Below are 13,823 nucleotides of genomic sequence, written 5' to 3' on the forward strand. Positions count from 1 at the left end.
GAACACGCCGACTTATTGGGACTTTAGCTTATTCACCGTAACCCCCAGAGTTAGTTAGTTAGTCAGTAGTTAGTAAGTCTGGAGGTAACACCCTGTGACTATACAAATCACAACATGTAAATAGGAACATGTTGGCGTTATTTTGTCACTTATTGGGAGCAGTAGGCTAGTTGGAACCGGTTACCTCCAGGATCTGTGCTAGGCTAAGCTAGCGCTGGGGGCGTCAGACAGAGTTACAACACGCACGGAGATGAGAAGGGTATGTATGGACTTATCTAACTCTGGGGGTTACTGGGAATAAGCTAAAGTCCCAATAAGTCGGCTTGTTCCTTTAATCGAAACTCGAAATAAAAGCATGTCAATAAACTCTACAGTACTTCTGGCCCTTGATGTGATTCTCATTTTCCAGTGTGGCCCTTAGTGAAATTGAGTTTGACACTACTGGTTTAGACATTATGGCTATAATTGAATTGAATTAATCAAAATCCTGAGAAAAAAAGAAAGAAAATGAATGGGATTTCCACTTCCGGAACCACACTGTTGAGGTCTATTGCTGAATAAGTGCTGACCATGCAGAGTATCAAAAACAGCATGTGATTTTTGAAGATTTTACGCATTATAACTTTAATGGACTAAAACATCCAAACCTACAGACATGGTCCCCTCCTACATTTAGAGGATACTTATCCACACCTCCTTACAGTACCATCAGTTCTTACATGTTTAGTATGAATAGCCCCGAAGGGAATGATACCCATAACCCAGAAGCGTTAGTGCCAAAGTTCATTCCCTGTTTCCGTATGTGTCTGTTTCAGTACTATGACCCTGAGCTTTACCCCTCCATGAAGGAACAGAAGAACTTTGAGATGAACGTTTTCAACAAGACACACAAAGCAGACAGTAAGTTCCTCTCTGCCGGTTTCTGTTATTGTGTCTGCTGGATGTGGCCCTCCCTGTGTATTGTACTGAACACTCACACACGTCTCCAATGTCACCTGTTACACATTCTACCGCCCAGTAGCCCAACACTTGTCCATGATACCATAGATCATGTATAGCTAAATAAGTACTATGTTAGTGTAAACCCTTACAAAAACCTAGAAAAATGTCCCTTTAGGATTTTCTGTTAACTTAAAAACCAACAAGACTTTTATCTGGCTGTTCAGAGAAACCTGGTGGACACTTTTCTGCACTGCAGAATTTTAGCCCATTTTCAGGGGAAGTTGGATTGATACCTGAGTCTCTGCCCCTGGCCTCCTTATCACCCACCCAGTATATTCCTCCTTTTGTTCTGAACTCCTCCTTCATTCCTCTTCTTTCTTCTCTTTCTTCTCCCATGTCATGCTATATCCCCTCTCCTTCCCTCCCACCTCATCCTCCTTTTATCCTGCTCTTCCCTTCCTTAAAGCATCCCTTCACTCCCTCTGTTTATCTCACCCTTCCTCATCTCCATACCCTTCCTCGTTCAACTTCTACCCACTTTCTTTTACTTCTTTTCCCTCATCACCTTCCTCCCTCTCATCATTTTATATCTTTTTCTTCTCTCCTATCATATCATATATTTCCTTCCTACACCTCCCTCCCCATTCCTCTCTCCTTGTGTCATTCATTCCCTCTCCCTATTTTTCTTCTTTTCTCTTTTCTGCTCATTTGCTTTCCCATCTTTTTTCCCTTCTCTTCTTGAACACTGTTCCTGAATGAATGAAGCCCCGCTATAAATCTGTCATTTTCTATTGGCTGCTGTTCTATTAAAAGTACTTGTTGATTCTGTTTTGAAAAGTGAAATCAAATAAATAAAGTCATTATGTGAATAAAAGAGAGTTATGCCTTTTTATCCTGAACCCGTCATTCTCTCCTTCTGCTCTCTGTAGATGAGATAGCTTTCCTGGAGGGGATGACCATCGTCTATAAGAGCAGTATAGATCTCTTCTTCTATGTGGTGGGAAGTGCCCAGGAGAACGAGGTAGGATGAATTTAGCTTTCTCTGCCAAAACAGTATTTTGTTCATCTGCAAATTTTTTAGGGAGGGCTAAAACAGCTGGTCCCTGTAATGGTACTCAAACTGGAAGAAATAGTGTAATACTTGTTGGGGACTATTTTTAGCAGTGGATTAATACACATTTAGTGCAGCCAAACGGTGTGTGATGTGGGATTGAGTCAAAATAAAGTACTGTTTTTGGACAATAAGAAAAAAACTAGGTCATCACCAGCCTGATCCTTAATTTGTGTCCCATTTTGGGAGCTGCTTTCTTCAAAATTATCACTAGCTCATCTAAGTGCAGCTTTGTTTTGCCTGAATTTGAACAATATCATTTTACAGATTAAATACCCCTGAAATGACTTGAGCATGAAATCCATCCAACACTTTAAAAAATAAGGTCCTTTTAAGGTATGAATTAAGCAGTACCTATATTGTCATTTTGTAAACTGATCTCTTTTTTTAGGGTTAAAATGAATTACATCCAGATCTACGTAGAAATCCCATTAAAACAACTCAATATATTTAAATATTTTAATTAATTAATTAATTTACCCCAAATTATAAGTAAACCTATTAAATACGTGAATAATGAGTAAGAATCCCTTAGAATAACATCAACAAACACCTGAAAATGTCACAACACCAATGTAAACCACAGTACAGTACAGCCTTAAAATGATAATTAATGCATATGTCAAACATTTTAAATTCATCTGCAAATGAAGGAAAAAGCCAATCTAATTAGGTAATTAAGTGCTTTTGGAATGAAAATTTGGTGTAAAATTCATGGACCCATAATTCTCTTTACCATAACAGAGAACACCTGTGCTTGGTGCATATTCTGGGGTGAATTAAGTTTTAGTCATGGGTATTTAAGGGATTTTTGTTTTACAGTGTGGAGATCTCAAGCTTAAAAGTTGGTCTGAAAAGTTCCAACTGATAAACTTAAATTAATAACGCAAAAGGCATTTATAAACTCATAGGCAATCAAAAGGATGCCTGGAGATCTTGAAGGTGGTGTTAGTCAGAGTATTTTCTTTCCCCTATGTGAGTCTGAAGAAATGCTCTCACTACATGAGATTAGGGGGATTAAAAATGTGATTTATAGTTTGACAGTGATGCTAAATATAGCTAAATGAGAAAAGAGGTAGAGCTTTTCTAGATTTCATGCAAAAACACTTATCAGCTTCACCTGTTAAAGGTCCCATATTTTAAAATGTGAGATTTCAGTGTCTTTTTATTATTATAAAGCAGGTATAAATACTGTAAAAGTATAAAAACGCTCAATCCACAGAGAAATGTACACAGCCCGGATTCAGAAACCGTGCCTTTAAACGAGCTGTCAGGACTTCTGTACAGTTGTGATGTCACAACTATACTGTATATAGGTAGAAAGTGCAGCTACAGTGCCGTTACAGTCATTCCCCGGCTACAATGACGGTGCAGGGAATCAGAGGGTGCAGATGCAGAAGACCAGGAAACGCTGACCAATCAGAGCAGACTGGGCTTTTTTAGGAGGGGGGCTTAAAGAGACAGGCGCTAAAACTGAGCGTTTCAGACAGAGGGTGAATACAGGTAATAATAATGTGTGTTTTGAACATTAAAGCATGTTCTAGTAAAAACCCAAAATACAAGTATAAACCTGAAAATGAGCATGATATGGGACCTTTAAGAAATTCTTTAAGGCAGCTGTTTTCAGTGAAAAAGCTGTGATTAAGCCACTGTAAACTACCTGTTCAGCAGCAAACTGCAGACAAACACAGTTAGAGACGAGCTGGTGAACATAGTGGAGCATTTGGCAGCTAAAGAGACAGAGATTGACCTCAGAAATTGGTGGAGACCAAAACATAGCTAAAATGAGCGTGCTAGCATGTTAGCCCTAACTTTTAAAAAGTAATGATATGTCAGTTTGTTCCGCTGCCCCCCAAATGGCCAAAAAAATGATTGAATGCAGACAGTTGTTAATGCTAATAAATGAATGCTAATGTTGCTCTGTGTATGCTAGATGTGTATACAGACTATAGTCAATATATATATATATATATATATATATATATATATATATATATATATATATTAGTGTGTCATTTTTAGCTTGTTCTTGAATTTTGCATCCAAGTGACTATAAAACAAACAGATAAATGCACCTTTGAAATTTGCTCTTTTTCTCTCTGTAGCTGATGCTGATGTCAGTGCTGAACTGCCTCTTTGAGTCCCTCAGTCAGATCCTCAGGTATGTTCTCTCACTGAGTATATTGCATTGAAGAAAATACTAAATGAAAGGACAGCCCTAACACAGAAAATCACAACCTTGCTCTCCTGATGTCTGGCAGCTTCAGTTATGCTGCTGGAGTGACTTTTCTCCATGCACATGTGCTATCATTATATTAAAGCATTTTAAAGCAGGTACTGTAGCCTCAGCATCATCACTGCTAATGGTAATTCACACTGACACTGCCATCCCTCCATCAGAGCCTCTCGGGGAGATAATAAGACTCCATGTTGAATTTAAAATACAGCAGTGTGTATTTTTTACCTGAAAGGGAATCTTGATTTCATTGGGGCAGCTGAATGACAACACAATGACAGAATCCTCATTTTTACATATTTATTTAACATTTGCACCAAGATTAGTTTGCAAAGCCGTGTGTGTGTGTGTGTGTGTGTGTCACACCAGGATGCCTCATTGTTGACTGCAACATTATCAGCCAAACACCGGCGGATGTGGTTGCTATGGGAACCAATGCAGTTGTAATGCAGAGTGTGAGCGACAGAGACATTGAGACATTATATTATTATATGGTACGATACATTATAGGCTTTTCTTGTTGCACAGTGCAATATGTAAATGTCCAGATCTTAGCGTTACAGTGTCAAATCAGTGAAGCTGTTGAAGGCCTGTTCATTATGTCACAAGTCTTCTTACAAATAAAACATGTGTTGTTGTGTGCTGTTAAATTAGACTCTACATTTGAATTAGAATTTAGGCTGTTGGAATACATGATGGAGTGATAGTAAAGGAACAGTTCGACATTTTGGGAAATACTCCTCCTGAAAGTGTCAGAAGAGCCAGAATGTGATTAGCCTAACTTAGCATAAATACTGAAAGTAAGGGGTAACAGCTAGTCTGGCTCTGTCCAAAGTTGAAGTAATCTTTAGAGGTGAGTCAGGCTAGCTTTCAGTCTAAGCTAGGCTAGTCTCACATTGCCAGACCTTCCTCCACAGCTCTGCGGAGGAGGGTCTGGGTAGTCCACACAGCATTCCGGGAAAGGAGAAACACGACCTCTGGTTTATTGGCATTTTTTAAAAACCAATCACAATTGTCATGGGCGGCGTTAAGCTCCGCAAGGAGCAACGGTGCCGCTGCAAAATAGCCTCCGGAAGGAACTTGTTTTGGTGGAACATGTGTACATTCAAAAGTTGTTTTAGTCGTGCAACAGAAAACTCAGATTGGACAGATAGTCTAGCTAGCTGTCTGGATTTACCCTGCAGAGATCTGAGGAGCAGTTAACCATAGTCCTCATAAATCCACCAGAGTTTACAATTACAATACAAAGAAAGCAGAAGACGGACATCCGATCTAAAAAGAGGGAAATCCGGTGGGATTTCCAGCGGCATCTGAACAATCCTGGAATTGAAACATTGTCTATATAGACTAAAGCTAAGCTAACTGTTTCCTTGCTCCAGCATCAGTCTTCCTGTCTAATTCGAGCCAAGAGAACAAATCACTGCATTCCCCAAAATGTCCAACTGTTCCTTTAAAAAAAATGTAAAGTCATGTGAAATTGCAATTATGTGAGAGTCAGAGTATAAAAGGTCCCATGGCATGAACATTTCACTTTGAGGTTTTTTAATATTAATATGAGTTCCCCCAGCCTGCCTATGGTCCCCCAGTGGCTAGAAATGGTGATAGGTGTAAACCGAGCCCTGGGTATCCTGCTCTGCCTTTGAGAAAATGAAAGCTCAGATCTGGAATCTTCCCTTTATGTCGTCGTAAGGGGAAAGGTTACCTCCTGCTGTTGCCTGCCGCCCACAGCTGCCCAGAGAATTTGGCCCGCCCATGAGAAAATAGAGCTACAACCGTGGCCGCAAGCTGGTCAAGGCCACACCCCCACCCTCCACCTTTCCCCCCCCTCTCTCCTCCTCAATAGCATTTAAAGCTACAGACACATAAATGGCACATCCTAAGGAAAGCTCATTGTGGGACTGGCTCTAGTGGCTGTAATTCTGCACCAAGGCTGAATTTCAGGAAAGAGACTTCAGATACAGTATTAGGGGACCACTAAGGCCTATATAAAAGCATCCAAAAAGCAGCATGTCATAGGACTTTTAAGGACAGGATTGTTGTGTTTTTTTTCTGCAGGAAAAATGTGGAGCGGAGGTGTTTACTAGACAACATGGAAGGAGTGTTTCTGGTTGTGGATGAAATCATTGATGGAGGGTAAGAGAGAAATAATGTCTTCAGCTGATTAGAGGTTCAGAACAATATTCTAAAGATCAACTGCAACACAAACTTTGGTTCAATTTACAGTACATTCTAACTAGTTTACATATGCACTCACTGACACTCATTCTTAGTGTCTATTAATCTGTTATTCATTTTTTTTAAATAACTGTTTAGTCTATAAAATGTCAGAAAATAATGCCACAAATACCCCCTTTCCTGCTTGAGCTGTACTCGGTTGGTCCTGATTGGTTGCTTTTTTGTCCTGTTGCAGGGTGATTCTGGAGAGTGACCCCCAGCAGGTCCTACAGAAGGTCAACTACAGGGTAAGATGACTGTCAACAACAACGACCAATCATAACAATCTGTTCATTGATTTGATTAATAATTGGAAAGTCAAGTGACAAAAAAACCCCAACAAATGTTATATGTTAAAGCAGCTGTTTGGCCTGAGAGAATGAGAGAGTAAAGACTCATCCTGTAGCCTCCCACAGCTTCTTGCCTACTCTTACATGCTTTACCTTTCTCTCTCTCCTTCTTCCTGTCTCTCTTCTTCTGATTGGTGTCAGCTAATGTCAGAGCCAGCCTATGGCTTCGTCCTGTTTGATTACATCACCGGTAACGTAGAGGGAGAAACAGTCAAGAGCCAGCTGCTGTAAGCAGACAGACAGAGGGTGAGGGAGAGAGAGATGAAGAGAAAGATAGTGAAGTAAAGAGAGAGAATGAATGGATGAATGCGAGTGAGATAGAGACAGTGGAGGAACAAAGGAGGGATGGCCGAGACAGATGAGGTAAATGCATGGTGATAGAGCATGCTGACTAACAGAGAGGCTTAAAAAATGAGGCTGGCTTTTTTCTATATATTAAAACTTTGACCGGCTGGTGGCACTAGAGGAAAAGTCAGGGCAGGGGATCACGAAAGTCATTTTACTGTATCCTCTGGGGACCAGGAATGCCTGTGCAAAATGTCATGGAAATTAGGGATGTCACGAAAACCGATACTTTGGTACCAAATCAATTCCAAAATCCTGAAGACCTGACGGTACTCCTTTAGATACTGCAGGTACCGGGAATGCAATTCTTCCGGACCTGACGGGGGTAGCACCTACACCTAAAAGTGTTCTAGTCTGCTGTTAAATGCCGAAGAAAAACGCCTACCAGCACGGAAGAATGGCAGATGCTAGATCACATCGATACACGTGTCATTTTCAACAGTCAACTGGGCAGGCATCAACACTGTCAACACATTAGGTGCATCTCATAACCCTTAAATTGCCTCCTCGACTCCTCCACTTGCGTCCTTTCATCGCGTCTTAGTCCCTCCCACCGAAGAGGCACGGGAGAGACGCGAGGAAATCATTGGAAGAGAGAGGAACCGAGGAAATGTACTTTTAGAGGGATGAGACGCCCTTTCCTGTGATGGGTCACATGAATTTGTTAGCTGTTTGGGTGGAGTTAGCAACCCTTTCAGCTGCACAGCTTCCAGGAAGGCTGCTCTCATGTATCCTCGCTCATGGCTCCTTCGTTATCCCTCCTCAAACTCTGGCGAGATCTGGCAGCAAGGATAGGCTAAAGTCAACTAACGTTTGCGAAAGCCACATATAACAAATTTTCATAATGCTAATTACGGCTTTTAGCTGTTTAAATATCTAATGTTAGTGAAAGAATATAAAAACATTATGCTAAGATAACTTTTCATCCATCCACATGACGTTTACACTTTCAAACGAGGCAGTGTCCACAGGAGACAGGAAGTGTGTACCATTTCATACCCAGTGTTTCTTCTAGAATTTTTTTCAGCAGCGACGGGGGGTGGAGGGGTTGGGGTGTTGAACGTCAAAAAGTAACGTTACCTGAAAACAGCGTGTAGTTTCTTTTTAGCATCTCACATCACACTTTCAGTCACTATGACCACTACTACGGTCAGAAACATTGTGCCAAAATATGAACAATAACGTCGCTGTCAACGGGCTTATCTGCTAATGTTAGCTACCGACCGTTACCTTGAAACCATCCAGCAAATAGACAGTACCGTAAGGTGCCGTTACCTGAAACCGGTGATTTAACGTCACTGCTCATTTTACACACAGTTTAACAACAAAACGCTGACTGAACATTACTAGCTACGTTTTTCATGTTGGTTTTGGTTACGTTAGCTTCTCGTCTCATCTGGGGTCTGATAAACAGTAAATTCATCAAATTCAGTGTCCACAATGCTATTTTCCAATAAACTCTAGCTGTCATATTTCACGGGACCCGCGTGAGTGTGGATTTCATGTCGCTCCTTTCTTCGCTGTTTGTCACTTTGCCTAAGATTGAGTGACAAGTGTACTCGCCCTGTTATTTTTTTTGTTGCCATGAATTCGCGAGTGATGACGTCCTGTCACTGTTCCAGTTGCTCACCCTAAAGGGGAGAGAGAGTGGATGACAGTTCGCTTGAGTTCAGTAGAGCAGACCGCTCTGCAGAGTCGTGTAATTACGACTTTATTACTTTTCAACAGCTGAAGGAGCGGCGGTGCGCGGTGTACATAGGGGAAACCCTGCTGTGCGTCTGCCCTATTTCTGATACCGTGGCGGCAGAAATTTTACCGTGGCGGACCACCACCGTAAAATCAACATAGAGGAAACACTGCATACCGTTGGGGCAGTGTGAAATGCGCTCTTTAGTTATAGAGAATTTTTGGGGCTATCTATCTACTCGGAAGAACACTAGTTGAACAGCCCCTCATCTCTGTGCACACTGTGATGGCTTGACCGCAGTAAAAGTGTAAAGGTAAGCTTTTATGGCTTTACCGTATATCTATGGCAACAGCTTTCACGAGTTCACCTGGAACTCCCAAACCGCAAATAAGTCTGTTTCTCTCTGCCGTTGTTTTTCACATAGAACCATAGACTGTATATATTAATGGACAGAGCATGTGTGACGTCACCCATTGGTTTGTGGAGATCAGTTATCCGTCGTCGAGTTTGCGTTTATGGGCGCAGCCATCCTGGTTGCGGATGTGACGTTTTTAGACGAGAGGGCGGAGTGAGGGAGGAGCCATAGACTATTGGGCGGTGTCTGACTGTTTTTTTTTTTTGGAGTTGGCAACGCTGCTGACACTCTACGTTACCTTACACACGTTCACTGGCAATCTGGACGCAACTGCTGCTGAAAGCTAGCATACATAATTCGAGGTAAGATATAGCTTTGCTAGGTTTTAAATATATCTTTGTCCAATAGTTATATTACATATAAGATGAGTCACATTGTAAAGTAAATGTATCTGAAGTTACCATGTAAATTGTCTGTAACGTTAGCTAGCCACTGGTAAAACATGCTAACGTTAATTTTCTGCAAATCGAAGTTTACGTTGTCCTAATTTAAACGTAGTGTCAGCGAAATGCAAAACGGGGATTGTTAATGCTCATAATCAATAATCATTATCTAACACTAAGTATTAGCAGATGTATAACAAAGTTTCTTAGAACGTTTGGTTAACTGTAACAACCATAATGCACTGATAATGTCTTGCTACTGTTTGCTCCATCAGTCTATGGTTGGCACAATTAGCCTTTACATGCTTTTAAGAGCTAACGTTAGCAGAAATAAGCTCATTTAACTAAATTAAAGTTACACTAAAGAACAATAGACTGTTGTTGATTCATCTGTATTCTCCCCCGATAATTAATGAAGTACAGTTACATGCTAGTGTGCATATATATTTAACTATGAGGGGCTCAAATGGAAATTGATGACTCTTTTTTTCACAAATAGGAGTGTGGAGAGCCACGATGGCATGTGCACCCACCTAATGCCTCAGAAGTAAGTCCATCTTCTCTGGCATCACCCAGAGATGCAGGTGGAGTGCTGTTAACAATCCGGGGAAGATCGACAAGGCTCGCAGGGTTTTTTTTCTTTTTCCACTGTGCATTACAGACAACCAACAGACTGTCACACTATGCTCACTTTAATTGTAAAGGCAGCTTCTATTTCTTTACCCAGGCATTTGGACTTGACTGAACAGAGTGCTGCACAAGTGTTTTAAGCTGTATATGTTAAGCTATATCTTTATATTGTGGTTTGTAATGTCAACCATTTCTACTGTAATTAACAATGTGACACTAGTGATTCAACTACCCTTTTTTTCATATGCAGACATGTCTTACCTTGATCCACAGCAGTGTTTTGTGTGTGGAATGTACACTGGATTGTAAAAGGTGAACTACATTTAATTCATCAATTTAACCCCTAACCCTAACATAATCTTAAAAATATTGCCAGTGTTGTTTGTGGTTTATGTAGTTTTTGTAGTTAATGCCCATTTCAATGTGAAATAAAGGTCTTTCTAAAGCTACATTTGTTTTTCTGAAGCAACTATAGGAACATACACAATATTGTAGTCATACAAGAAGACATTGGTAATTTGATAGAATTTGTAATTGATTAAAAGTGTCTATTTTGGCTTTAATCAACAAAAATATGATTTCTCAAATGTTACCATACTTGAATGTTGACAAAGAAGGATCAGGGAAATGTAGTTTGTGCTTTTCTTGTGTGTCTTTATGTACTTGTCAATTTTAATCACCATGAAAACACTTCACCAAAATCCTTTTAGATTAATTTATAGACATATTTATTTTGACATACATAGTCAAGTGTTTAGTAGGTAATTGAAAATGCACTAGGTGCTGTTTAATCTGTGTAAGGTTATTGCAAATTCATTATAACAAAAGTATTAACACAAATTGTTGGTTGATTGTGGTAGATGAGAGGCAGCTGGAACCCAGACTCCCACCCTCTAGACTCCACTCCTGCAATAAGAGACAGACAGAGAGAGGAGAGACAGACAGAGGGAGGGAGGAGAGACAGATAGAGAGAGGGAGGGAGGAGAGACAGAGAAGCTACCTAGGAGCAGCAGGCCTAACAGTAACACAAGAGGACACATCTATTACAGGACTCACATTTTAAACCTCTAAATACCAATGACTGCTAAAGTGCTAAAAGTTGGTCTGTCCTTTCAGCAGAAGAAGCTGAACCGAAAATGATTTTCTGGCATCATTATAATCAGAACACATTTGAGAACTTTGGATGTGGTCAATGCAATCTGTTTTCCACAACAAGATGAATGGCACCAAATACGCTGCTCTATACACCAGGTCTTCCCTCTGGCTCTGGTCATTCAGTTTTCAGTGTGGATACCTTTGTAAAGACAAACATGTAGTTAAGAGATGGTAGATCACAATGAATTATATTAATATATGAGCTTGTACAAGGCATGCTTCAGTTGAAGACATGCAGTATTAAGTAAACATACTCCTACATGTCAAATTTATCTTAGACAATGTGTATTGTACGCAACACTTACATTACTTAGATTTTAGTAATAAACAGAATTTGTAAATATAGATTGTAACATGTATGTGACTCATCTTAAAACAGACTAATGTGCTGACAGAAGGTCTTCAAATAGATTAGCAGACACAACTACAGTAAGTGGAAGAAAGACCTCAGTGTAACAGCATCAACAACAGTGGTTAGTAACTCCTGCAACAGCATGCTTGTTAGGTACATTAACAGTCTGAAATAATGTATTTAGAATTTTGAGAAAAGAATATTGAACCTGGTGCTTTATACAATACATTTGGCTGCAGAACTGAAGATTTTTCAAGATAGAACACTTATGTAACTTTACAATAATATATATATTTTTTCATGTGCGACATTTTATTGCAAAAACGGATATTCTGGCCTACTGCCCCGTCCGTCGACGCGCTCCAGCGCGGCTTTGTCCAAGGTGAGGGTGACGGTGATGCTGTGTGGGTGTCTGTGCCTGTCCTTCGGGCGCCTCCGGGTAACGTTGCCCAACTCTCGGGCGGGGTACATATATTTCAGTATATTCAAGTAAAAGCATCTCCGCTTGTCCCGTGCGAATGCCCCACACAAAACTCAGATGTGAGGGGGTACTTTCTAAATCACACGCGGTCCCAAAATGATTCTAATCCCGTACGAATAGGATTTATATGAATTTGCACTATAACGTTAGCTATATCAGGCTTTGACTTTAAGCTAACATTACCATTACATGCGCATCGATTAGCAATAACATCACATATGGTTAAAAACAGATTACCGGAGAGACCGTTGTGCATACCTACTGTATACGACTGTAACGTTAAATATATTAATTTTAATCCGCTTATACGGTCTGGTCTGCATAACGTTATTAGTTAGCCCGCTAGCTTGGTTAGCAAGGTGCAATCTAGCTAGCTAACTGATATTCATTGGGATGCTAACGTTGGCTAACGAAAAACGGTATTAAAACAAAATGTAACGTTACTTACCGGAAAAACTGAACTGCCGACTCCTTTGAGTGTCTTGTCGTACAACCGAACGTTGAACAAGACATTATTAGGCGACCAACTGTCACAGTCACGAAGACGAAAGCTGGTCAACCCCCAAAGTGAAGTTTACATGCCATGGATAAGCTTTGCTAAACCTCTGTCATGATTGACAATCACATCATAGCCACGCCCTAAAACATCCCCTGCTTTATCGCCGATTTTAAAATCAACGAGACCATAATTCAAAAAATGAACATCATTCTGTGTTGCAGAAGACTTAAAACTAGCGATTGAGAATATAAACTCTTAATTGAAATGTTTACTGAGGTAATAAATCAAGTGAGAAGTGGGTCATTTCGCCATAGACTTCTATAGAAACGGACCTCCTTTTTGCAACCGCACGTGTCGCCCCCTGCTGGAATTCAGATAGAATGCAGGTTTAAGGCACTTCCGCATTTGCCGCATTTTGCTGAACCGGATGCGCTGTCCACTAATATATACAGTCTATGCATAGAACCCAACATGAACTACGATAGCTGACATTAGCTAAAGTTAGTGCTTGTTACAGCGGACCTCTATAAGGTCAGTTCTATGTGAAAAAACAGCAGAGAGAAACAGACTTAACTCAGCATTGCTGTTTGGGAGGGAGTTCCAGGTGAACTCATGAGAAACATTACCGTATGCTAGCTGTGTGGGGATGCCAGGCTTTGAAGCAGCTGGCTGTGGGTCCAGAAGTATAGACTACTAAATGTCGGGTATTGTGACATCCCTAATGGCAATCCATCCAATAGTTGTCCAGATTTTTCAATTTAGACCAAAGTGGTCAGGACTGACAGACAGACAGACCAACATTACCAACCCTAGAGCCACTAGCATGGCTATAAATTCTAATATGACATGTGATTGGCTGAGCTGTTAACCAGCTTTGAATGTCACTAATCTACAGTATGTAATGGTGTTTTCACCCATCCAGTGGCATCTGCAGTGCTCTGCTTTTGTATTGTGTGTGTGTGTGTGTAAGTAGATTTGCATGACTTTGCATTTTTCACTCGTACACACAATGATGCTATTTTG

At 40.5% G+C, this 13,823-nt stretch overlaps 1 protein-coding gene across 4 annotated transcripts in view; it reads left to right on the top strand.

Annotated features, from left to right (window-relative positions):
• The window catches only part of copz2 (COPI coat complex subunit zeta 2), a 28,503-nt gene that overhangs the window by 8,924 nt on the left and 5,756 nt on the right, over positions 1 to 13,823 (top strand). For 2 of the 4 annotated variants that reach the window (XR_004108175.2, XR_004108173.2), the window contains exons 3-8: positions 816 to 900; positions 1,872 to 1,963; positions 4,159 to 4,214; positions 6,345 to 6,422; positions 6,700 to 6,751; positions 6,995 to 7,099. Coding sequence is in view for 2 of the 4 variants with exons in the window: in XM_031317941.2 (XP_031173801.1) it covers positions 816 to 900; positions 1,872 to 1,963; positions 4,159 to 4,214; positions 6,345 to 6,422; positions 6,700 to 6,751 (363 nt within the window). In the remaining 2 variants the exon portion in view is untranslated. The remainder of the gene's footprint in view (positions 1 to 815; positions 901 to 1,871; positions 1,964 to 4,158; positions 4,215 to 6,344; positions 6,423 to 6,699; positions 6,752 to 6,994; positions 7,100 to 13,823) is intronic. The other 2 variants (XM_031317941.2, XM_031317956.2) reach the window with 1 other exon arrangement.

The sequence above is a fragment of the Sander lucioperca genome, chromosome 2, assembly GCF_008315115.2.
Source record: "Sander lucioperca isolate FBNREF2018 chromosome 2, SLUC_FBN_1.2, whole genome shotgun sequence".
Taxonomy (NCBI): domain Eukaryota; kingdom Metazoa; phylum Chordata; class Actinopteri; order Perciformes; family Percidae; genus Sander; species Sander lucioperca.